Genomic DNA, 26,851 nt, shown 5'->3' on the forward strand with positions numbered 1-26,851 from the left:
AAAGAAATAAATATTTTACTTGCTATAGGACCTTGCTGTATTTAAAATTGTTTTTACACTTTGAAAACTTGGCTGTACAGCTTCTTCTCCTACCCTTTAACTCTTTGATTAACTATTCTGATGTCTCCAGATTTCACTATCCTGGTGGTTCAGATCCTTTTCTAAATTTTTATTTGCTTAGCATCTATTTGGGATTTTGGATAACAATTGTGCATTTCAGACTATTCCTATTGGGCAAACAACAGAACACAGAAGACTGGGCAGAACAGCTCCTTTGATACTCAGCAAATCCCAGCCAAGATCCTGCATTGGTGGTCAACACCAGGTTTACCAGGTAGCAAAAATGATGTGGGAGAAGGAAGGATATGAAAAAGGATATGAAAAATTTCAAATGGTTTGAATAAATAGGAAATAAAAGGTAAAATTTACCTGAATTGCTTAGGACATAAAAGTCTTTATTTTAGCTCCCACAAATGTATAAAGTTATTTTAAAAGTGGATTCTTCAAGATAAACTCCTATTGTAACTAATACAAACCCCCCGTGGGATGCTTTATAAAGTTACTTGCAACTTGTCTGCTGCATTTCTTACGTGGTGTTACAGCTCGGAGGCTTTCAATGACAATGCAAAGAAGACCTCACAGGTTTGCCATACATCACTGTCATTTTTGATGAACTGTGATGCTCAATTGAAATGGCACCAGAAAGATGGTAGAAATCTTGTGCAACTTTTACTCATGCTAGTGAGCACTCACACAAATAATCTTGCTGGAGTTAATGGGGCCCCTGACAACATGACTCACCAGCAAGAGAAATGGGTCCAGAAGGAAGGACTTCCTCAGATGGCAATAGATTCAGTACTGGAAGGTGAATCAGTACCTAGCCAGAATTTTACGCAATGGAGTCAAGTTTAAATTTACAAGTGTCTCATTTTTTCTTTTCAGACAACTTGTGTCTGATCAGTGATTGGAAATTTTATTCAATTTTTGTCATTTAGGTGAAAAGCTGGGGTAGTTTTAATGGAGTAAGACAGGCTGCAAATAAAGACCGTAGTCTTCTGGAAATCTCAGCCTCCAAATTCATTCCCCAAGCAATTATCAATGGAATACACTAGTAGTAACATTCTAAGACTTTACAAAAATCTTTTGTCGAAAGATTTACAGACCACTAGTGTGTTACTATTACCACTTTAAAAAGTCTCTTTCCTTAACTACGTGCAATAGTTCTATAGTGATGTTTGGTAATTCCATTCAGGACAAGAATAACTCGTGACAGGGGATTTCAAAGATTCAGCAGTGGAAAAATTGCAAATTATCCCATTTGTAAATTCCAACTCTTTTTTGTCTCAGGATTAATGAAAAGAATATTAATAATTCCTCCCTACAAAAGCACTGTGGTTCTGGAGGAAGCTTCCAGGGGTGCAGTGAGAGCAAGCATCCTAAGCCATCATAGCACAGAACTTCTTTACCCACAGATTAAATGACAAAGTTGCACGCAATTCTAGGGAACCACATGTGATTAATGTGGCCCATTTCCTCCTGTCTTCCTAAGTGAATAAAGTATTCCACTGCCTGGCATTCTGCATCATTGTTCACATTTATGCAAAATGAATGCAAGATACTATCTATTTAGAGCAACAGCTTCTATCACCCATAATAAAGGCATTTTGCACAGGGCTGGACAGTAACAGACAGGGCAGAGCATCTCATAACCAAGAACCATAGTCTCCTGAAAATGTCACCACTTTAATGTCAGAATGCTTATATAGTTCTTGCCAGATTTATCTTAAAATTACAAACTTAAGTGGTGTCCGTCCACACTTCTCTGGGTCTTGAAGGCAAGAACTTCTCTGCAGTCTTCTAAAAGATTGTTTTTTCTTTAAAAAGGTTTCAATGGCAGGAGATAAACTGTGGTGCACACTCCTTTGATCAAACACAGGCTCCCTTGTGCTAAGCAGAGCAAAGCTTTCATGAAGCTGGAGTCAAAATGCAAATAAACTGCATTTTCATAGATTAAGACTACTAACCTGTACAAAACATTCAGAAATAGAGCCAAAGCAGACCTTGCATCAGCATATCTTTTATAAGATAAGGAAAGCCAGGTACATGAGCATACCAGGAGTTTCTTGTGTCTCTAAAACTAATCCAGTAAGAGCATCCTGCATCAATCCTGTTTGCAAGGCACAAAGACATCTAAGGTGAAGATATGACTGCTGCTAGTAGAATAACCCAGATCCTCACTAGCTTTCTAATGAAGGGTAGAGGAGTACTATTATTTCTGCTTTGTTCAGGTACATGGCTTCAACACAGGCATGAAAAACGAGCCTGAAGGCTCGCAACTGGTCTGTAGCAAAGACAGAAGAGAACCCAGATTTCTCCAAGTCTGGACAATCAGTCATATCACTGAATACATTTTTTTTAATATAAGGATAACAGAAAGATGTATATCTTGAAGATAAAGTCACTCTTTGCATGCTAAACTGAGATTAAAATAACCCAAAAAAGAAAGTATTATTTTCCCTAGAGATTTGAGATTGTCTACCTTCTGACTCCCATTTGCATGAAATTCAACTGGAGGTATAGCCTCTAGGCTATGGCCTCCAGGACTCTAGCAACAATAGCAAGGAAAAAACACATCATCTAAAGTAAGGACTGAAATTCTGGAACACTTGAAGAATGCAAAAGAGCCCAACCAAGACAACACCACATTGGTGCGATGAAGGCAAACCAAATGGCCTCAATAAAGCCAGTGTTATCACCAAATAGATAAAAAAACTCCCAGAGCTAGAGATACAAATCAGTTTTTTCTTATTTGAAAAAGATGAACTTTGAAATACGTCAGCTGCCAAGAAATCATAGCTGCAGGAAGAAAGTGACCTTTTAACACTAACCACTGATTCTAGAGTATTTTCACAGGCCCAAATTAGGTGACTAATTGAGCAAATTAGACACTATCTTTCAAAACCCAAGAGGAATTTACTAAACAATCAAGAATTTACTAAACACTGAACACAAAACCACTAAAATAAGGCCAGTTGAAATCCAGGAGTAGCACATCTGAGCCACGTTGATGGTTTTCAAGTCCATCACGTGAACATCACTTTTACAATAAAATGTCATTTTTAGCAAAATGACAGCATAATGGTCTTATAAGCAATATAATGAAATGACCTTATATAACTGACTTTCAAATATCACACATACACACACATAGTCGCACACACCCCACACCCCCCATATAGGGAAATTCCTGGCAGATATGAAGTAATCTGTCTACTTAAATGACAATTTTTAGACCCAACTTACTTCTTTGTAGCCGAAAATGATACGCCCATCATTGAGAAGAGTGGCCTGAAAAGTGAAACTGCCCAGGTTGTAATTATCCTGCAGATGTACATGGTCCCACTGGACAACTAGTGCTGTGCCTGTGAACCCCAGAGTGGGAGTAGAGAGGCAAAGGGAAGAAAAAAATGTGAGAAAAATATTAACTGACTGTAGAAACAGTGCTTAACTGCAGTTACTTGAAACAAGAGCAGTGATTTGTCTCTTTTTAGCAACTTTCAGTTCAGTATCTTGAAATGCCAAAGATCTTACAAATAAGTTGCAACTGAAATCCTCTAAAGGTACACACCACAGTGCCACAAATAACTACCTCAACTACTCGCACAAAAGTCTGCTAAAGCAAAAGTGGTCAAGTAACTTGTTTGGAACTGCACACGGAGTCTCTACAACAATCACTACAGGTAGGATCCAGCACTCAGAGGTCATGTGTGCTACCAAAACCACTGCTTTGCAATGGCTTTTTTTATACTATATACATATACCCTGATGACTTTGAAATATGAAGTGCTAATAGCATTACCTGTTTACTAAAAGTTATTATTTGAGGAATTCAGATTCTTCCATTAACTGTGCATTAATATAAATAGCATTAATTTTTTTTCTGCCTGGTGTAAGCCCTTGCTGAAGTTCTGCAAGTTGAAAAATATTAGGTGTAGGCAATAAATAAATGTAGTTTAAATTAAAAGCACTAAGAATTCATAGATGGGGTAAATATTGAGTCTGGTGTGCAGAGATTTAGTTGCAAGAAGCTTGTTAGTATTCACTTGAGTTCTCTCTCTGAATATCCACTTACTGCGCTAAAAACATACCCCAAGCTACTTGCATACCCTGTGAGCATGTTTTATAGATGTTGAGGGTTGTAGATACATTGAAGCAGCTTGGCTGAAAGACTCTTACCACCAAAACTGTGTTTACTGAAAATGACTTTTTTGTCTTTATATGTCTCTCTCAACATACTTCTCTCTTTGGCACTAATGGGAGTTGTGTGTTTTGATTCACAGCACTTTAATTTCATTTCTTCCTGAAGAGTTCAAGGTGGGTCAGTATGCATCCACCTCAATGCATCTTGAAACATCTTTTGTCACAGATGTTCTGTGCTGTAACTTTCATTACACTCATCTTGCATGAAACTCTGAGCATGCAAATTTTTGGTGCAGACTGCACTAAGTCCACCACATTATTGTCCCATGTATCTTTCATGAGGCTGCTACAGGCTCATTAATTGTGCACACAGTGCATTTTTCCTTCTGTGACCACATTCATTAACTGCTTTCTGAATATTTATTTGAATCTATTAAATTTCATGTTAAATTAATTTAAAGGGACTTTAAAAATTACCAGAGCAAAGATAGCCAGAACTTCTTATAGTCATCCTTCGAGTACCTCAGTTCTGTGTGCATCTCAGAACCCCAAGCTAACGTGGAAGTCAGCTGCCTCCAAAACAGTCTTCCCATTCCCAGGGCCTTTATGTAGATTTCATGTGTACCGAAGCTCCTTGCAGTTAGCTCCACAAGTGAGACTTGGATGGGTCACCATACTCTGCTTGCTCACTACAGATGGCACTCTAAAGCAGCACACTTACCCAGGGGGATAAAACAAGGATGAATAGGAAATAAAGAGCTGAAGGTACAATTTGCTCAGTTCCCTTTTATTTGGACTAAGACAGCAAATTCTTTGTCCTAAAGCACATGGGGTCCAAAAGACTGTGATGCCTTACACATGAGGGATCAAAAATCTCACAGAAGTATTCAACCTTGTTATGACAGCAATGTGATACAGCCTGATAAACTTGGTGTGAAGACTGGAAGTCAGGAATACAATGAGAATGAGCAATGTCTTCCCCAGAATCCTCAGATTCTTTCAGTAAAGATGACAAATCTCAGGCCATAATGTCAAATAATTTATGAAATGAAAATAATAATTTTTTCTTTTTGAAAATTCTCCATGCAAGGAGTAGGATTTTCTCATATAAGTCTATTTTACTGGACTTTTAGCAAATAAAAGCTGCAAGTAATGCCTAGATTGAAAGGAAAGGCTGTGACTACGTGCAAAGGTTATAGGATACATTTTGATCTCTGATCTAATGAATAGAAATTAACACACCTGGTTGGAAACGTGACATATTTTTTTGACATGTTCATAACTTATGCTTAAATTCACTATGAATAATCATACAACAGACACAGGCTTATGCAGGACAATTTAAAACAATCATAGATCTTATGATATTAAGTCATGATACTAAACTCTCTGAGTTTTAATTTCAGAATCGACAGTCACTGCCATTGTATTTGATCACTAAAGGCCTGAGGTAAGGCACCAGACGCCTTTTAACCACATAGGTTATGTTTTAAAAACATTGATTATAACTGACTTCATGAGACAAATATCCACACATTCAAGGCCTTTGAAACGTCTCACAAAGCTTCAAGTATTACACTGCAGTTGGCCTTTTACCCTTTCAATATTTTGTACAAGAGACTGTTGAGAACTTGTGGTGTAGATGAGTGTATTGGATTCCAGTCCTGGGACTCCATGCATACTTAGTCATTGACAGGTTTATTAACCTTACACCTGCCCTGCTTCTGAGTATTCTTGCTATTGTATTCCACAAATGCTATTTTCATTTTAGCTAGCGGGTAGATGGTATTTACTCTATATATTTTGAAGTAACAGGAACTGGCACTTTTATACAAGACAGATTTTTCCTTTTAAAACTGATAAAGTATATTGCTAGTTTGAGTTTATGTACTTTAACATCCAGAAGATATCTGCCCAATTAGGAAAAAGCATTCATGACTCTAACTGTGCTCTAAATTCAGAACTCTTTATAGATGTCTAGCCACATGTTTTATACAGCCTGTGAGTTAAAAAAAAATAATTAAAAAATGTTCAGTTTTTCCTTCAAAAATAGTTATTTAGGAAAATATGAAGAGCCAAGGGACAAAGACACATTCATTTATGAAGGACTACTACATACCATTATCAAAGTATCTGACTGTTGAATTTCTCGACACACTGGGGTCAAAATTTGCCATTAAGGGTGCAATATATTGTGTAGCTGTTAGCATTCGATGCACAACTTCTCCAGTATATATGAAACCTACAATAAAAAAAGAATATAGAGACCATTTCAGTAACTTCTGAAAAGATTTAATAGAATGGCAGGTTGAACTAGGAGTTGCCAGAGTGTTAAAGGGTCATCTGAGAGAAATTAATCCCACCACCAATTTTATAGTGAATTAAGTAAGAATATGTCTGTGATGGCTTCCAGAGGAACAAGATCAAGATGAACAGTGGCACAATTATTTCAAGAAGCAAGTTTTCATACAAAAAGAAAAACAGAGCAAGCTCAAGGATGAATAACTCCAGTTATGGACAAAATGCAGATATACAGCATTTTCAGAATGAGCCATTTACCACAATGCATAGTACATAGTGCTTTCTATCCCTTCCAAAAATCTGCAACTTGTTTTGCTTTTGTGAGCTGTTACCTCTTCAAAAGTTAGCCTAACCCTTTTTTCATATTTCTAGAGATGCAGAGTAAGAAACTATTTCGGACAAGAAGGACAACCTTTAAAAAACAAAAACTGTCAGATGAGCAGTGGAACAGATAGGATTTTTCATGCCTATGAGCCAAGCGGCATTTCTGCTACATTCTCTGCAGTGTCAGGTCTCACTAGTTTATCTTATTCAACCCTGAATCCACTGTACTCAGATCCATAGTGGGCTGCTTCCACCCGAAGTGCTCACTCAAAACCTCTTACTTGTTTGGAACTGGAGTCCCTTCAAGGAAGAACAGTCATCTACAATCGGTATAATGATGCTGCAGTTTTCTTCAAAGCAAAACTTGGTGCATTTTAATGGCGGGAAACCCCTGCCATTTTAAACAAGAAATGGTTTACAAATAAACCTGTATGTTTAGCTTTGCCAACTCCACTTCAACTGACTAACAGGACTAACTTCTTTAGATGCCCCAACCTACAGCCTGACTTAACTCCCACTGCCCTCGAGTCAGTCTTTCCTTAAGTTCTGTTTTAGCTTTTGCCTTGCTAGTCAAAACTGACAAATCTTAAGTAGATTGGAGCTACACATAGATCTTCAAAACTCAGGTTTTCACATTACTTCTCCTCTTAAAGCGTTTACCAGATGGTGTCTTATGCTGAAGTATTCACTTTTTCTCCTTCTATTGATTTAATGAAGTATATTCTAACAGCAAACACCCCAATAACAAAGAAAATATTAGAGCTGGCTGATAATTTTCTAACAGAAAGAAATCTACTTGGAAGATGTCTCACAGACATTCAGTTCTTTACTGGCAAATGCTAGTACCCACTGTAAAAGTATTTGTGCTGTTTTGTGTTTTCTTTTCCTTCTTCAGTCATATTGAGACTCTCTCTTCCTCCACAACCCCTTTTACTATCATGTCCAAGAGGTCCTTTCTTCTCACATTTAGTGTCATCGCAATACAACACATAAGGAAGGAGCATATAAATCTATCCCTAAAAAATGATTGTGAAATTCCAGAACTAAACACAAACCCACAAAACTGGAATTACCCACAAGGTGGAAATGCAATTTTCTGCCCAACTCCAGGTAATATATGATATTAAAAAACTATTAGTGTGCAACCCCACTTTCTTAACAATAGTATCTCTATCCTAACTACTGTGAGATGAGAAAGGTTTGTTAAAAGGCTTGTTTCATATCATATAGGAAATCTCTGAAAGCATGAAGAAAGTAAGTTTCTGGAGTGCTTTAGGCATCCATCTACTCCTGTCCTCTTCTGAAACATGTTGGTAAATGCTTGCTAACTGTTCACAGGACTAGTTCTAGAAGTCATAAGTTGCTATAAATGAACAAACAAAAAAGGTGGTTCCTTGGACTGATTTTTCTGCATGGCTGCTAGCAGTTAAGATCAAGTACCATGAAGTCAACTCAAGTAGAGGTGATAGGAGACCTAAGAAAAAGCCAGGTGTGGAGAAAATACAACAAAAGATTCAGCTGGAAACGTTTAGCATTGACAAAGGGGTGAGCTAGGAACCTAGCTGCTTTTGCTTCATTTAAAACACACCTGTTTATTCAAACTATACAATATTTTAATATCTGGACACCTAACTACTAAATTAATTCTTAGGACTAAACTACAACTGTACTCTTTTGAGGGAGGGAGATTCTTTCAGTTAAATATCTAAATACAACTTTTCTCTTTTGCTAATTGATAGGGAGAAACAACAATTTAAAAAATAAATCTGCCCACACGTATTTACAAGTCATGTATAAACCTGAACTTTTGGAATATACAACTGTGGCTGTAATTTCACTCTATTACTCATCATTTTAGGACAGCCAATGGTCCTGCCAAAGTATAGTCCCTAAAATGCACTTTCATTATTTTCTATTTATTGCTGTCTGCTTCATAAATGCCATTCCCTTAAGGAGTATTCCCTCGTGCTTATTTAGACATTTTAAATAGGTATCATTTAATATAATATTTGTGCCATTTATCCCTATGGTCACATGCACACATATTTTAACACAATCTTTGGTGGGTCTATAACCTTGAAACCATTCCTCAAAAATATGCTGAAGACAGTATAAACAAAACCTTTGAATCCATATTAATGTATTACAATTAGCCTTAACACTTTAGTACTTATTCATCCCTTGCACAATGGTCCTATCTTTACACACAGTTTCCCTTTCATGCTTTCATCCCATTTACAGTATAAATGTCACCATTATAATTAATAATGAGGCAGATACAATAGGAAAAGAAAGGGCTTAATTGTGCTGGAACACATAACTAAGTAGATCAGCCCAGGTAATTAGTAACCACAGAGCGTATTTCCAAGTGTTTGCCGGATGCAGCTTTACTTTAGACAAAAATGGAAAGCAGGAGGTGGGTGATAGCTGGGAAGCAGGCAGGCCTTGCATGAAGATCATTCTAATGAGAACACCAGTCATGTATTGGAACAACTTGAAAAGAAATACAAAGTCATTTCAAATCATCCCAGAGATTCAAAGGCTGAAGCCACTTTTGAGCATGGACATTTTATCATTGTCACTACAACTTAAAGAAAGCAGCAAATGTAAAATTACCTTATTCCTGAATGGACTTCCACAGAAAATTGGCTTATGCTATCTGTGACCTAATTTTCTGACAGTGGTAAATGCCCATGGTTGATTCATTTAGTCAAGGAAGAATTTTCCAGACCTGCAATTTCCTGAACCACTTCGTCTCTCCTTTGTGGGAGGGGTTGGTAGAGCTCTTTTCCAAAACTCTCCACAAGTACTATACCTAGAAGCATAATATGCTCCTAAATACTAGAATGAAGGCAAATAGGAAAGAGAGCTCAGCATTTTGTAAGTTTTCTATGTGTATATAAATCTAACTAAATTAATGATGAACTAATACTAAAGCCACTTTTACATCAAGGAGGGTATACTCTAGTCCTCAGAGTGTACAAATGCATGCTTATACAAACAGAGGGAAAAACTATATATATCTATATATAACCACTTAAATATGAAATCATGTTTCCACTTGATGCAGGACCCTGACTTCATTTAAAAATGCATTTTACATCTGAATTTATCCCTTCCAAAATATGCTCCGTATCTGTTACATTTTAACATAGTAGATTTACATATAAGATTTAACATAGAAGTTTACAACAATCTGCACATAAGCTTTCTGTGGTTTCTTTTTTCTACTCATCTGTGCACAAACTCAGCACCACTTAGAAAGTTTTTTGACAATATTTGCCAAGTGTGCAGAATAACAGAATACAGGTTCAAAGCAGCACAGACAATGAGTCCTTTGAAGTTGGCACTGTGTCTATAAAGCTATGATAGGATACGGGATATGCAGGCAACATAAAAATGAAACATCTAAGCTGATAATGATCTTCTCCCTTCTAAGACCCTGCATGAACAGGTTACATAAACCTGAGCCTGATTTTATATATATGACATTATGATAAGCTGCATTAGCAGTTTAGCATTTAGCTGAATTAGAACAAAACCCACTTCAGATTATAATTTCATGTGTGATTTATGTTTAAATATCTGAGACAACTGGTTGGATGTTAAAAGCATAAAATTAAATACAAGGTTTAAATAAATTATACTTCTATGTGCTTGTGATGAGTAGGCTCCATTTTGAGAATATATATTTTAGATGCTGAGGACTTCTTCAAAGCTATTATGACAGCTCAGCTTTTACCTGTGTGGTAGGTTGACCTTTGCCAGCTGCCACATGCCATGCAGCTGCTCTCTCACTCCCCTTCCTCAACAGGACAGGGGACAAAATAAGATGAAAAAACTTGTGGGTGCAGATATAGACAGGGAGAACACTTGCCAATTACTGTCATGGGCAAAACAGAATTGACTTAGGGAAAATTAATTTAATTTATTGTCAGATAAAACAGGTTTGGATAGTGAGAAACAAAGACAAATTAAAACACCTTCTCCCCACCCCTCCCTTTTTCCCCAGGCTTAATATCACTTCTTCATTCCTGACCCCTCTACCTCCTCCTCCCCATTGGGGAGTGCAGGAGGATGGGGAATGTGAGCTGCAGTCAGTTCATAACACTTCATATCTCTGTTGCTCCTTCCTCCTCGTACTTTTTCCCTGCTCCAGTGTAGGTCCTTCCCACGGGCTGCAGTCCTTCAGGATAAACTTGATTCAGCATGTGTCCTCCACGGGCCACGGTTCCTTTAGGACATTTCCACACTTCCAGTGTGGGGTCCTCCACAGGCTGCAGTGTGGATATCTGCTTCAGTGTGGTCTCTTCCATGGGCTGCTCCAGCCTGGTCTCCTCCACAGATGCTTCAGTGCCTGGAAGACCTCCTCCCCTTCCTTTTCTGACCTTGGGGTTCACAGGGTTGTTTATCATGCATTTTCCCTCACTCTTGACACTGCTGTGCAAAATTTTTTGCCCTTTCTTAAATATGTTTTCCCAGAGGTGCTGCCAGCTTGGCTGATGGGCTCAGCTGTGTCCTGCAGTGGGTCCCAGAGTGACCAGGATCAGGTCGCTTCCATTGTATAATATCTTCTGTCTTCTAAAAAGGGAAAAATGATCTGGCAAAACAAAAATGATCTAGAAAAAAAAAATCATTGTGTCTGCTGAAAAATAAAAAAATTAATGGTGCTAAAAGCAGCAGTGAAATAAGTTGATGTGGAATTATTCCTTCCAATAGCCATAACATTGTTTTCATAAAAAGCATATAAAATTTTGCTTATCCTCCAAAATGATCTTTATTGGAAATAAGCTCCTGCAACAATACCTCGTTCAACCTGAAATACCAAAAAATGCATTTGACAAGAATAGGAGTACTCAAAAACACTTTGTATAGCTGCCAATAACCAGTTAGACTCAGGCCTCAAAAAACCCTGTAATTATCTTCCCCTTCTTTTCATAGTTCTGAAGATTTTGAGAGCTTGACTGAATGCAGGTAAGTTCCACCAGAGTTCCATAAACCAACTCTACTTCTTATGTGATTTTGCCATCATGGTGCAAGTTGGCTCATATACCTTTTGTACAGCAGCATTCATGTTTCAGGTACAGACATCAATGTTGCTTTTATGATCTACAAAGGCTGATTTGTTTTAAAGGTAACTAACCCTCCCCTTCCACATTGGTTGACATTATCCAAAGTGTCTCAGGGAGCCCCTAGCGAAGGATTTTTCTGCCATAAAATGTGCCTGGAGATGTTGACTCAAAAGACACATGGCATACATTTTTCTTGAGAGAGCTTACTTAATTCCAGATCAGAGAAGTGAAAAGATGATACTTGGAGTTTAAGACCAAATGAAAAAGCATGCATAAAAACAAAACCAAAAACAAACCCAACCCAAAACAAACAAAAGGAATGGTACAAGAATCTGGAGCCTAAAACAAAGAATAAATCTAACCATCTCATACAAAATACTAAATGTAGAAAGAAATAAGACTGCTTTGGAAAAAAAAGTTATTTTTCTTATCAGGCAGCTAATGTTAAGTAAAAGCGTATGTTAAAACCCTCAGTAATACAACAAGCTGTGGTTACTTAGCTGGAAAAGGAATGCCTGCCAGCATTCAGCAGCAGCTGAACAATGAAAGGTTTTGCATGAGAGAGACTGTCACTGGGCAAAGGCAGAGCTGCCATTCAAGTGCACAGTTCATTGCGGGTTTACTCAAGCACCCTTGCAGCATATAAACTAGAGGGGAAATAGCAGAGCAGCTTCTGAAAAATGGAACCAGAGGAAAGAGGTTTCCCTGAGAGGGTAGGCTCCAAACCAGATCACCCAAGGGAAAGCCTTGATTTCAGCTTGTATATTCACATATGCAACAAGCTTTGTAGAGATGTAGCAACATACTCTTACAGACACCTCAAAATGCCTTGTTGCAGAGAGGAATCATTTATGTCATTTCCCCCTGTTCTTTTTCTTATTTAAGCAGGGTGAGAGTACATGGCTGCTGCTGCTCATTTTCCTCCAAAACACTCTGAAAACGATTTGTGCAACCAAGAGAGAAAACTTCAGTGGAACTGACAGGAGATTCCCGGCTCTCTGGCTGCTTCTCTTTTGGTGTCAGCATAATCTAAGCCCTCTGAGAGGATCTGTTCTGGGGCATTTGGTGGTATCTCATATGACCCCAAAGCTACCTCAACAGGTAGCAGTACTTCTACTCCATCTTTACCACCTTAGACCCAGTGCACTGCCCAGTTTTGATGGAAACCGGAGTCAGTACAAGTACAGTACTGTACAGATTAAGATTTACCACAACTTTCACTTTACCCCCAACCTAGCAATTATATATTCTTGAAAGACTGACTTAAAATGGGATACGTTCTCTACCTCATCTGAGGATCTACTTCTCCACCCCTGATGAAGAAGACAGTAGGAGAAAAATTATAAGAGACTTACCTTGGGCTTGTTTTAAAAACCCACCATAACCAGCTGTGGGGCCAAAGAAGTGTTTAATACCTGGTTTCTGTCAAGCACAGTTTGGCATCACTGACCAAGACAAAGATAAGCTGGGTAAGGGGGGTAAGAAAACCTCACATCCTAAAATTGATTCATACACTATCTTGATGTCTCCAGCTGCCAGAGATACTGTCTTGCCAAAGAAAAAAATTTGGAAAGCATATCAAAAATTCTTCCTCTGAGTTCCCCAATTCACTGACTATGATAATGCAAAAAGGTGTGTTCATTTCTCTTGTTAAATTACTATTTAACAGGACAGTAGGAAAATAAACATGAGAAGTAGGACATGAGAGTTTATATAAGCATCCTGTAAGACAGAGGTTCTAATAGTAATTTCAAAAATTAAAATAACTCTCAGGTTTAGCACAATTTCAGACAAATATTTTTGTATTTAATTCTACCCAGCCTCATCTCAGCATATCTCCATGAGATTACCCTTAAAGACCATTTCATCAATTTCTGGATATTCCCATTTGTAAATAGAAAGCTGCAAATAAATTAAATAGGGAAATCAGAGTACAGTTTGTTGCTATTTGTAGCTAGGAAGCCCAGATTTAGGTAGTGAAATAAAAGGGAGTGAAACATATCTGCATCCTCTGTAAAGATTACCAGAGTGTAGCAACATCTGTGCCAAAGGCAGGAGGGGAATTGCATCCTCTGCCCTCAGGGCCACCCCATGCTGCGTGCGCTCTGTCTCATAAGCTCCCTTGCTCAAATCACTCCAGTACGTTGGTCCAATTAGTGAGCCTGGCCCAGTGGGTCCAGCCCACAGACATCCCATCTAAGATCTCTTTTATTTGCCAGCCACAAGCTAATATGTACCTACAAAAAGAAACCCACAAACCAAAAATTAAACCATTAAAATCTTTCACTATGTGAACAGATATCTCTCAATGCGCTTTTTCTGTAGTAAGATGCTGGGGAACACAGCTATCATTTGGGAAAGCTATTGTCTTATCTGCCTTCAGCACAACCAACCAAGGTTTCCCCAGTAGGAAGGCAAGAAAATTTTAGGAGTGTTGATACTTAGGCACATATAACCATCAGCTGAGATTAATATAAGATAGCAAACACAAGCATGACTCAAGAAGATACACGTTTGTCTTTTCAAAGTGTCAGAGAATTCCAAATTGTTCTACCACTGGAAAACATCACCTTTTAAGCAGCTTGTTCTCATGCAGTTATTAACTTTAAAAGATTTTTTGTAAATAGAGCTGTATTAAAAATTAGCACCTAATAAAATCCTGACATCCTTTATTCATTAGTCATTCAAGAAAACTTTTCTATTGCACAGAACAACTCATTTGCAAAAACCTCTGCTCCGTTCAAACAAAAGAATAAAGTATGCTTTGGTGCCACATGTGAGACGATAGAAACTAGAGTCCTCCTATGAAAGATTCCTCCACACACTTTGACACCTATTCCTGCCCATCTCTGTCTTTTCAATAAATATAATTGTTCTAAGTGGTAGGGAAAGATTCAGCCCTTTTTTTGCAGCTACTCTTCTCCAGGGTAATAAAACATTACTACTTCTGATGCACCTTCTCACTAAGTTAGAAGACATTTCTTTGGACTGACACTGTACAAACATGTTCTGGAAAGAGTTATAACATCAGTTTAATTCCACTTTTTTATTTAATTTACTTTAGTACAGTTATAACCGACATCATAGAAATGAATTGAGAATAAGCAGACCAGCTCCCTAACCAGTAAAAATGTATTTGATCTTTATTGGCCGGTAAAATTTTCTCCCTGTCTGTAAAGCTGTCACATGTTTTTTTCTATTTCAAAGTACATTTTCAAAGTATTTTTCATCATTTTATGATAATATCTGACACTTCAATTGGGAAAGGTCAGAACTGCAAGTTTTGTCTTCGGTTGAAAGCCCAGTAGGATGTTATTTTTTTATAATTATTTTAATCAGAGTTGCTGAGAACAGCTTCAAAATTTTGACTTGCATTCTATTTTCAGGATGTTTCTTGTTCTCCACCTCACTATTTCTGACATACCACTTATTTTCATCTTACATTCTTTTTTTCTGTTCATCTGTAAAAGTAAAAACCTGATGAATGAATGCCTTCTTGTTTCTGGAATTAAACTACAAAAGGACATAGATGCTTTCACATTCAATGGAAAAAAGGCAAGATATGTCATGGGGGAAATAAAAACTACCAGAAATAGTGTTGCTCATGTATTTATTTGGTGAAGCTGACAAATATTACATAGGTGTATAAAGCATATCCCACAAAACTGCACTGTATATTTTCCAACTTTGCTAAAATATTTTCCCTGTGCTTTTCCTGATATTTCGCCATTAACTATTTCAAGATGAAGTGAATTCAGGACTATGTTATGCTATGTAGCCCCTAAAATATATTGGAATGACAAATTCTAGAAAATGATAATGTCATTTACTTTCAAAGTGTCCTATATAGCCATATTAATATTTCTTCAATACTTCACTGAAGTAGGCTTTAAGTAATGTATTTTATCCCCAGATGGCTAATTTATTGTTATGTCTGTGAAACAATGTTATCATCACTGTTATTGCATGAAGATTACAGTGTAATTAAACAAAAAGATAATAGCAACTCCAGATCCCTCAGACAACCCATGAAAGTTAAATACCTTAATGGGCTTTCAAGATCAGTGTAAAAATGAACCCATCTCTTATGCTATTTTACAATTTACTTTCAGCCATCTGGGGAAAATTAATTGGAGACAGATTATACATGTTTTTTGGCTTTGCTTTTGCTTGACTAGATTGAATGCGTCAACCCATTTCTTCTTTCGGCCTGAAAAGTGGGCTAACTGAAAGCTAAACCCCAGAAGGCAAAAGTATAACACTGTTTCTTAACTGCATAACCTTACAAGCACTTCTTGTGTGTCTGTGCATGAGAGAAAAAAGAAAAGCTAGCCAGAATCCTCGTACTCTTGGCTGTACTTCTGTGTTATCTTATGTGGATATTTAAAGTCCAGAAGATTAGTTTCTCACCATTATTTTTCCTGCTGATTCGTTAATACTTAAAGCATTATCTGGAAAAATTGAGAATGTGTAATGTATGCAATTGACTAAATGCCAAGAAGTTTTCCAGATTGCTGTAGCTTCCCTGCTACTCAGGGCTGTTGTGAAAATTATATGATCTGGTGGAATGCAACCCATTCTGATGAATATCCTATTCAGTTCAGCAAAGGGATTTAGGGGATTATATATCATGAAACTCTTCCAGTAGAGGTTTTTCTTCTGACATGCCACAAGATGTTCCTTGTCAGGAAGTTGTTAGATAGCACTAGGAAGAGTACAGGAGCAAAAGAAACACTTTTAAGTAAGGACACTGTGATGGACTGCAAACAACTTATTAGTAACTTTTAATGGCTCTAAATTGTGAATGCTTTTAAGTTCAGGAGAAACAAACCTGAAGATTATTTAGAGTCTAATGACTTGTATCAGTTCCTGTCCGATCAAGCACATACTTCCCCAGAGAAAATTCTTGGACAAAGGCATGAAATAGAGTATCTACTCAGTGAGACACCGCCATGCAATAGCTCCCAAGTGCCTCTCAGCTCTGGCCAAACAAAGAGCAGTGCGGTTCCTAGACAGGCCGGAACCAGAGAAAAGAGGTTGGCGGGACGATTATCTCACTTGGGCCGAATATGTTAGCAGCTGTGTTATTGCAGTAACCTTGGCACTGCTAAATCCTAGGATGAGGCTTGAACAGAGCTGTTGGGGGGGAAATCTAATTTTGCAGTCTACTTCTGATACAAGTCACCCTTCCACTGGCTGGGTAAAATATCCTCATGCCTGAACAGCTCTTGTCATCAGTAAAAAAGTTTGGATGGAACTGAGGAAAATGGTCTTTTAAAGTTTGAAAACATAAAATAAAAAATGGTTCACCTTTGAATCAAACTGTTGTAATATTGCTACAGATTTTTTTCTTTTACTGCTGTGTGTCTCTCCACCTATACTGCCACAGAATCTATATCCTAAGCTTTTCTACTTGCCCTGTTTATTCTCCTCTTCCAACTTTTAAAGCTAGTTCTTACCTGGATAAATCACATGAAAAGTGAATCATATAAATCATGTGAATTCCATGGAAAATGAAAGACTTCCAGTTATGATTAAACATATTATTCTCCAAAGTTTCAAAAAATTCAATAAGGAGAAGAATAATAGAGTTTAGAAAAATGGCGAATGCCATCAAACTGGGTTGTCATTCATTCTACAGAAGTTTGCAGCAAAAAGAAAATGTTTCAGAAGATGAAGATTATTTTTTAAATTTTAAACAGTCTGCTTAAAATTTATGCGTAACAAAGAAACTTTTTAAAATATCTGGTTTCTACTGTCGTCAAAAATAAATAAAACCCAACCCAAACCAAAACAAACATTTTCACTAGACAAAACTTGTATGGGCAGGGGGTATGAGGAAGGGCTGGTGAGCTGAAGAGGAATGGACAGCAAGCAGGGAAACCAATGTGCAACCAGAATTGTAACAGACATACTGTACCCTGAAGCTGAAGCCACCAATTTTGGGCTCATCCTTTCGTTGCCTCCTTTCTCCACTTTTTACCTCACTATAGCTTTGGGCCACCCTCTTCAGTTGTGGAGTGAATCTATGAAAACATCTGGCTTAGAGCAACACAAGCATAACAAAACAGAGAACAGGCAAAAATCTAAGTGAGGAAAACCTGGAATATATTAATCTCAGCGTTTAGAGTTTGGGAATGAAGTCGCATTAGCTCTGGTATCATGAGTAATTCCCTTGTGTTTCCTCTCTTGCTGCATTAGCTTACATTAAAGCAAATTACATTACATGAAAGTGTTGTATTTATCTGTACTTCAAAGCACACAAACAAAACTTCAGCAAACAGGTGGGAAAACAGACCAATTTCCCTTCAATGAAGGCAAATATTGCCTGGATAAAGTGTTCCTTTATTGTGTTTAAGTTTTAACAGAATTTCAATACAAAACACCTTCATAAGAAATATGGATATTCATACACAGCTTAGTAATACACAATGAGGATGGGAAGGGCAAAATGTCTTCCTCAGTGTCAGTTAATACAGAAAGATATTCACTCAGATCCGGAAAGGTGACATTTTCTCTGTAAGAGACCTTAATAAAGGTCTCATAAAGGTGTCAGGAAAATCTGTAGCGTCAAACTGAGTAGTTATTCTCTTGCTTCAGGTTAATTCTTTTAATCAGAGAAAAAGCTTTTCTGTGTCTTCCTGTTAGGACAGGACCTGTGCTGTATCACGGTTCCACCAAGTCCAAGGTTTTAATAATATGATGAAAAAGAACGAATGGGAAAAAAATATTCAATACCAGTTTGAACCAGCTGATGACAAACTTCTGCCCTGGAAAGCCTCTACTTTGAATACAAAGATTGCAGTAAAAGTAACAGCAGTATGGTTGTAACTTTAAAAATAGTGTTTGTGTGTGTGAATAAGGGCTCTAAAGGGAAGCGTGAAATAATTCCTCTTGTGGTCGTAAAAAGAAAAAAAGAAAAAGATCTTTTGTTCCAGTTCAAATCACGTTTTTAAAATGTGGGTTGCCCCTTAAAGAAAAAGAACCTCGGCAGGGGTGAGCCTGTGTTGCAGTTGTACATGCAGAAGTTTAGGAGCAGAAGGGAATTAATCTTTCCCTCTGAAGACTTCAGACCTGTAATAACCCATCTGTTCCATACAGTCAGAGTGTAGAAATGGGCCATGGCTGTGCAGCTGGTGGCATGTAGCTGTGCTGTTCAGAGTTCACTTGTCACAGGCATAAAAAGTCAACAGCAGGAAGCTGATTTGCCTGCAATCACTGCAAAACCCTTTAGTAAATACAGTTCTGCTAAGTCTTATGGCTCTATTTGTTAATACATCTTTAACAGGTTTAAGTGTAGAGTCACCAGTGGGTTGCACATGCTGTGATGAGTATGCTGTCGGTGGATCTCTGGACGCTTTGTTCTGCAATAGCACTAGCCCTGCTAGGCAAATGCCTTTAATGAGTAAATTCTACCCCAATGCCTTGAAGCATAACAGAGTGTGTACTAACACAAGCATGAAACTGGGTTTGCATTTCTATGCCTAAGTATAATACTTATAAAACACATGATGTTCGTGTTCTTTCAGACATTTCCAAATGACTGGGTCACCCTTCATGAATTCGGTATGCCATGCTACATGATCTGAAGAAAACTCTGACTGACTGACTCACATTGCAAATGTTTTGTATAAGTTTTCCAACAATCACCTGAAGAGCTTAAATATGACAATTGGAGGAAGAGTCAAAAGAAGTAAACAGAAAATGCCTTTAGAATAAACTAGACCTAAAAATAATTTAAAAAGGGCTGAGATCTGAAGTTACAATATTGTCCTACTTTGTGGAAGATGTACTATGCAACACACATTTCACTCAGACAATACATGTTGGTCATTCAGTCATATAGTAAGTTACAAGCAGCAGTAGGATATCTGTGGTAAATACCACGTAATTACAGGGTACACAAACAGTGATCCCTGCCTCATAAACCAAAGTGCAGGTTACAACATAATTATGTTTAGACTTACTAAAAGTAATCATCACATGTGGCTGGATGGTATTTGCCAAGGAAAAAAACATTTAGATTCTGCCTAAAGAAAATATTCTAATTCCTTTCAATATCAGGAGCTGGTGAGGCATAACTGTATCCCCATAACTCACCCATCCAAAACAAAAAATTATGGCAGAAAAGCTAGAAGACTACTCTTAATGTATGAAGCCTTAGACAGACATTAGCTGTAACTATGATAAGGCTGTTTCATCACGCTGTGGTGGAAAACGTCTGTATGCTGCATAAGAAACAATAGGCTCCTCTTATCATCAGATGACAGCTATAGAAGAGTGGTGACAGTTTTTTCCATGAGCATTTTACCCACTTCCTTTTCAATGAATAACAGAATGGAGAGTACGGATTAAACCATCAAGATGCAAGAAGAAAATCTTGCCTCCCATGAAATCTCAGAAGGCAAAATATAGTCTTGTTCACATTCTGTTATTTTTTTAAGAAATCAAGTTCCTGAAAGATTAAATTCAGGAAGCATGCCCAGACAGATGCAGGAACAAAACTGCTCTCAGCTACCACCTGCACTCACAGTTGTTTTCATTGTTGGAGGTCATAAATGGCAGCAGAGGAAAAATGGAGAACCTATGAATTTTTTTAATTCATTCAGCTTGCACAAAAAAATGCAGGTTCTATTTATTTTACTTGAAAGTTTATAGGCATGTGGCTTGGCATCCTTCTGGTTGCTGTCAGGGCTGCCATGGCTTCGTTAGGGAACTCATCATTACTTTTACTCTTGTCCAAATTTTGTACTCCAAAAGCTGCTACTTTCACAAGTTGCCATCAATATGGCAACACATTCATGGCTATGGTGAAATGAACTGTCTTTCCTGCATGCCACACCAAGTCATAACAAGACAATCAGGAAATAAGTCAGCACTCCTGTCAGTTGGAGACTGAGCAAGAGGGCTGACTGTAGGCCAGGCAAGGAGGGAGGCATGAATATCACCTCCAAGTAGCTATAAACAACAGGGTGGTGCTGCACACATTGCAGCATACTCAGTGATGAGTGGAAAAAAGCAACAGCTTGGACGTGGAATCCCCTGGAACTACAACAGACTAGCAGTTGTTCATGTTTTTTGAGCAAACTGCTGCTTGACTTCGCAATATCAGTTTCTGAAAACAATTTTTCCCACACAACCCTTACTGCTGGGTGTCACCATTGTGCTCTCAGGAGGAAGTTGAAAAGGTTTATTTGTAAGATTGTTATTTATTTGTCCTGTGAACAGCAATATTGGAATCTGTTACATGTACCCCTTTACAGCCATAGCTATCCTCATGATAGGAGAATTGACTTACTGCATAAAATAGCGAATATTAAAAAAAATTACTTTTGTCAAATTGTATACAGAAATTGAAGCCAATTGAATTGAATACCAATATGTCAATTTCAGTGATCAAACAAAATGGCGAACCAAGTGACAGAAAAAGCTGAGTATTCTAAAACATTCTAAAATATTTCTTCTTTGAAGAACATAATTATTTGTTCAGAGTACATTGTCTTACTTGGCAAGGTGCATATACCATTATTTCTTAATAGAGAAAAAGAAATAATGTATTTTTCCACCACAGGATTTGATGACCTTCATCAAGAAATTAAGAACAAAGCAACAGGAAAAGATTTCAAATGCCCATCCTAAGTACAGTTTGGGACACTCAGACAACAAAGAAAATTTTCAAAGCTGAACATCAGTACTATTTATTCTTTGAAAGTCTGCGCACACAACTGGGTGTCTATCCTCTTTGGTTTGGGAACTCAGTTGCAATGGTCAGTCCTCACCATTACATGACACCATGCTCTCCAGCAACATCTGGACTACCTGATTTTAAAAGCCACAGACTGCTCCCCACCAAGGTAATTGCAGGGCATTCAACAATTCTCTCTTGGATGTTTTTGGTCTGAGGGGACTGCAATGATTTCATTAACAGGGGAAAGTAATACATGAGAATCAAACACAAATGTAGATAGAAGCATCTAGGAATGTTCTTATTTTGTGCTTGAATGTGATGGGAATGGAACAGCAAGAAAAGTGGGGTGGTTTGGGCATGTGTAACTAACTTCTTCAGGGAAAGCTACAACCACAATTTTGGCCTTTGGCTACAACTTTGAGCAGAAGTCTAATGCTTAAGTGGTTTGTAAAGTAGGCGTTCATTTACAACCTTGTAAACACTGCTTGCTGGGATAGCTTAAAACACCCATACAGATTTCACTTCATCTGCTCTCTGCCTCTGTGCATAGCTGTTGCAGGCTCTATTCAGTTGCTTCTTATGTGGAATTTTAATCGCTTCAGAGCATGGACATTTTGCAGTAGTTTCTGAGAGAAGGCTGTCTGACGCTTATCATAGGGTTGATAAACAACGCATGTACTGAACACAATAATAAGATTTGGAAAAGTTGACATGGCTGCAGGGGAGAGCCAGACACTCTATACAGACAAGTGAGTTGAAGTCATGAATATATCTATCAAGCAACCTAAGAGAGACAGAGGCACAAAAGTTTTCTGCTTCTTGACAGAAAAGCCAGAGCTATGAGAAGTCTGGATATTACTAGGAGATACACTGAAGCAAAATTCTGCAAATTTTCTGATTCCAGACCTCCAGATAGCTTTCTTACGTCCTGGGGGAAAAATAGGGAAGAAGCCCTGGCATATCAGGCAAAACTTTAGAGCAAAGGCTTGAGAGTAACTTAAAGAGGATTCAGAGAATGATGACTATCATGGGAAAAGAGTCAGTAGACAGAAGGGGGATGTTAACCAAGTACTCAGGGCCTCTTCCACACCTGCCTGTTCTGCAAAACTCACAGGACTCAGTGAGCTACCACTGGACCAGGAGATTCTCCCCACAAAGAGCATCGGCTCCCTTGCGCCCATCATGGACCAAAGAGTTTGTGCCTCTGCATCTCCCATGCCACAAGGGCTTTTATAAGAATTGCAGAGCCTAACATGACCCAGCTGTTTCCCCAGAAGAGTTCCTGTCCTGGCAACCCCCTTGTCTGGACATAGTTATTTTATATCTTCCCTGGATACTCTCCCTGGCTTATCAGGCCAATACTTGATGGTTACAATTTTTAAAAATTCACTGTGGACGTACAAATACCTAAAACCAATAATTTGTTCTGACCAGAAATACATTTGGTAAAATGAAGCAAGGAAGAGCCAACTTGTACCCTCTATTACTAATTTTACCACATGTATATATAGTGCAAGTCATAACTAGCAGCAACCAAGGGAAAGGCTGAAACAGGACTGCTCTGGCAGCACTCAAATCCAAATAGCATTCACCAGAGTACCATGGCTGGTTGCTTTCTCTGAAATTCTTTGCTGAAATGATGGTTGGTATCAGAAGTCAGAGTTTTCTCCTTCCTACCTTCTTGGGGAAACTGCCTTGAAATCTCCATCACAGAACAGGGCTGCCTTCCTTTTGTGTACAGTATGGATGGCTGGCACCAGGCCCTTGGCTTACACCAAAATAAAAGCCCACTATGCATTGATAACCTTGAAAGGGGTTGTCACCAATCTGACACTAATGATCTGCACACCACAGTCTTTTTGCCTCCAAGACTAGACTTACACTTCCCCATTGAAATTCAATTTCTCAGTTCTTTAGCTTGTTTAATGAACACACCAAGGTGATGTAAACCTACATCTTCATCCAACGTACTGTCCCCACATATCCCTCCTACCAAGGGACTGAAAACTAAGCCAGCAAAAATACTGAAAGAACAGCTTTATTACTCCACTTCACTGTACTGCAGCACAAGCACTTCTGCTATCACAAGGACAGTGCCTTAAAGGTAGTAGGCAGGGTCAGCAGTAAGTGAAACTGTTTCTTTTGTTGGCTCTGCAGGCTTATGCCAATTCAAAGTCTTTATGAAATTCCAGCCTTAGACAAGTTGGCATGATTAATGTTACTTTAAAAATCTCTTGAGCTTTCAACTTCCATTTAAGACTCTAAGTGGGCTAATCTACTCCCTCACAAACTTCTAAAATTTTTGGCCTAAATTACATCTAACAAAAATTTGTACTTCTGCAAGTGTAAAGTAAGTGCAAATCTGCTATTCTGCAAGTGTAACGTAAGTATAAACCTGCTAGTAGACTTAACCTTTTTCTTTAGTTCTGGGATGGAGATGACCAAATGGAACTCAACTTCCTGAACTGAAATCACATGCCTTCAGGTCTGGAATAGCTAAAAACCCTTTCTCAATGGTGACTGAAAGATGTTTCCATCAGTAGAAGAGGCATGCCCTAGAGACAGATCATCTTCTCATTTGGAAATACACAGATTCAGTGATGAGGCATGAGGAAGCAATCACTTGGTAAGAAAATTCTGGACCTGAATGTTTAGCACTAGATCAGTCACAAAATAAGCCAGTAAAAAAAACCCAACTAGGAATATTATTATTATAGCAAGATACTTAAAAACACTCAACCAGAAAACCTAGAAAGGATCATAAATCTTGTCTTTCAATAGATCTGTTTGTCTATAGCAGAAGATACATTGGTTTGTAAGAACTCATAGCCCCACATTTTATTTCAGCTTTTGAAAACTCATTAAACCCTACTATGTTGAAACCAATGGCTTATAAATTTGATTTAAATTAACGCAAAGCCATTTCTCAATAGAAGAAATGCAGGCATGCCTCTTTAATTCTAGTCACTTACATAAACTATAAAAACAGTAGAAAGACTAAGCTCCATTAAAAATACCTATTGAAATAAGACTGATGAATCCACAAGATGGAATCACAAAAAAGAGGGAACTCAACTATTCAATTTATGTTAAGTATCAAAACTAAATTTTAATGCAGTTTTTAATAGACTCAAGAAAATCATGTTTCATAAAATACACATTATTTACAAGGAAGCCTGTAAGCTATCCATGCATTTGATGACTAAATGTAATGCTTCAGTTATTCAGCAAAGGCTGGTAACAATCAAATGAAAAGCCCTAAAGGGCTGAATATTCTACTGGTTGCAGAGATGGCTTTTCATATTTAGCAAATTATAAAAGTATTTAAGGGCTTGAGACTCCAAAGGCTTGAAGGACTATCAATACCTATTGAGTTCAGTCAATATTTAGGGTGCTCACAGTATACAGAAGGGCTAATGGTTTTGAGAGCAAGTCTGGTTTTCTACCTATACATTTTTTCTAAAAAGGGATAATGCCTACCTCTACAGCTCCTGCCAGTATTACCATGGTATTCAGGAAAAGCCTACAGCTACCATTCAGCCACACACAGAATATAGTATTGGAAACTAGATTTATGCTTCTACAGTTACTACCTTAAAGTTCTGTGTGGATGTCTAGGAGCGCTGATTCAGGGTGGCTCTTCAGCCCTAACAAGACATTCACATGCAGTCCTCTTGAGAGTCAAATATCTCCTGCAGCACAAGTGGTTGAACGCCATGGACAGCGTTTCCCATTTCAGCCTCGTAGGAAAGAAGAACTCAGCCATGCCTACGGTCTTTACTGCCTGAGGCTCCTTCAAAAAATGTATTTACACCTCTGGCAGGTGGAAATTGTACATTCACATAAGCACACGAGAGGAAATCCTTGCACACTCGGCACTGGCTGCTCTCACAGCACCTTTCCAGATTGCAGAGGGAGAAGGGGCCTGCTCTGAGGAGGGAATCTTATTGCAGAGGTTAAGAGGCATCTATCTAAGAAGGGTAAAGTAGGTGCTCTGAATTGCCTCTTTCATTCTATTACCTAAGCAAGGAAATATGTGTCTAAATTCAGAGAGTGCTCCATCTCTTCTGCTACGTCTTCTGTTCTATCTTTACTTCCACCTTCAGAGAGAGGAGAGTTTTTATTGCACAAAGGTTATTGTTTCTTTAAAAATCACAATACCAATAAGAATCTTTTGTCCACTATATTTAATTGAAGATCTATAAAGCTCAGATCATATATCTACATTTTAGGTAGAAAAGACATCTTGTAAAAACTTTTTCAGTCATGTTTATACTATTGCTAGCTAGATAACAACTGTACAATGCCAATGATATGTTCTTTCTTTCTCTCTCAGTATTTATTGAAATGAGCAAGCAGAGAGTATATTTAAAAGAATCAACACAGAAAAGCCAATAAAGGTGGTAGTTTATTTGGGCAGAAGAATGGTGCTTCCTCTCTTTCTAGAATTAAAGATGACAAATGGTTTTCCTTATTTCATCTCACTTGCTAAAGTTGGTTATTTTTTATACAGACTTGCACTAGTCAGTCTGTATGTGGGTGTTACAGGTTCATATGTTTGCTTCTGTTACTATTGGTTTGGTTTCTACTTCTGTTTCTCCCCGTTAACCATTTTTAAACATGTGAGCTTTTTGTGAAGATCAGGATACCAGAAGTCCACATGGACAGTATACAGTGGAGCACCTTTTCTACTAAAACGTGACTTATTTGCACATTTTCCCTTTAGTACAACTCACTTTCAAAGGGAGTAGAAATCTGCAGTCAAAAACATTTCTGCAGTGACAATTTGTTTTCAGTCACTCTTAACCTTTTATTTGGGAATGTGTCACTTGCCTGGTTTTGCATGTTTCATCCTCTTACATGATAAATGAATTCTTGACCTGCAAATTAATAAGGTAGGAAAACTCATACATTGTAGAACAAGTACCAGTATCAGCTAGTAGGAGCTCTTCTGGGATGAAGCCCAAATGAAATGGCTGCATGATGCTTTTTTTTATTTTTTAAGTGCAGAGAACAAAATGTAACTACCACATAATGCACATCAGTCCAACTCAGCAAAAAAACTTTAGGCCTGGTAGATACATCCTTTAGAGAAGCATCTATCTTGACAGGGTACACGCAACTCACACTCTGATATGTCTGGTTCCTAAGACAGTATGGCTGAGCTCCTTTTGAGTTACCAACCTGAAACTCAATGCACAAATTCTCCCATCACATGTTCACAAGAAAGTTAATAATGAAATAATGTGTGAAAACATATGGATTC

The 26,851-nt window shown here is 37.9% G+C and overlaps 1 protein-coding gene across 1 annotated transcript in view; it reads right to left on the reverse strand.

Annotated features, from left to right (window-relative positions):
• The window catches only part of PLXDC2 (plexin domain containing 2), a 278,669-nt gene that overhangs the window by 73,395 nt on the left and 178,423 nt on the right, over positions 1–26,851 (reverse strand). The window contains exons 5-6 of the mRNA XM_075082687.1: positions 6,320–6,442; positions 3,304–3,422 (exon numbers count right to left, since the gene is read on the reverse strand). Of these exons, the coding sequence (XP_074938788.1) occupies positions 3,304–3,422; positions 6,320–6,442 (242 nt within the window). The remainder of the gene's footprint in view (positions 1–3,303; positions 3,423–6,319; positions 6,443–26,851) is intronic.

The sequence above is a fragment of the Phalacrocorax aristotelis genome, chromosome 2 (genome assembly GCF_949628215.1).
Source record: "Phalacrocorax aristotelis chromosome 2, bGulAri2.1, whole genome shotgun sequence".
In the NCBI taxonomy this organism is placed as follows: Eukaryota; Metazoa; Chordata; class Aves; order Suliformes; family Phalacrocoracidae; genus Phalacrocorax; species Phalacrocorax aristotelis.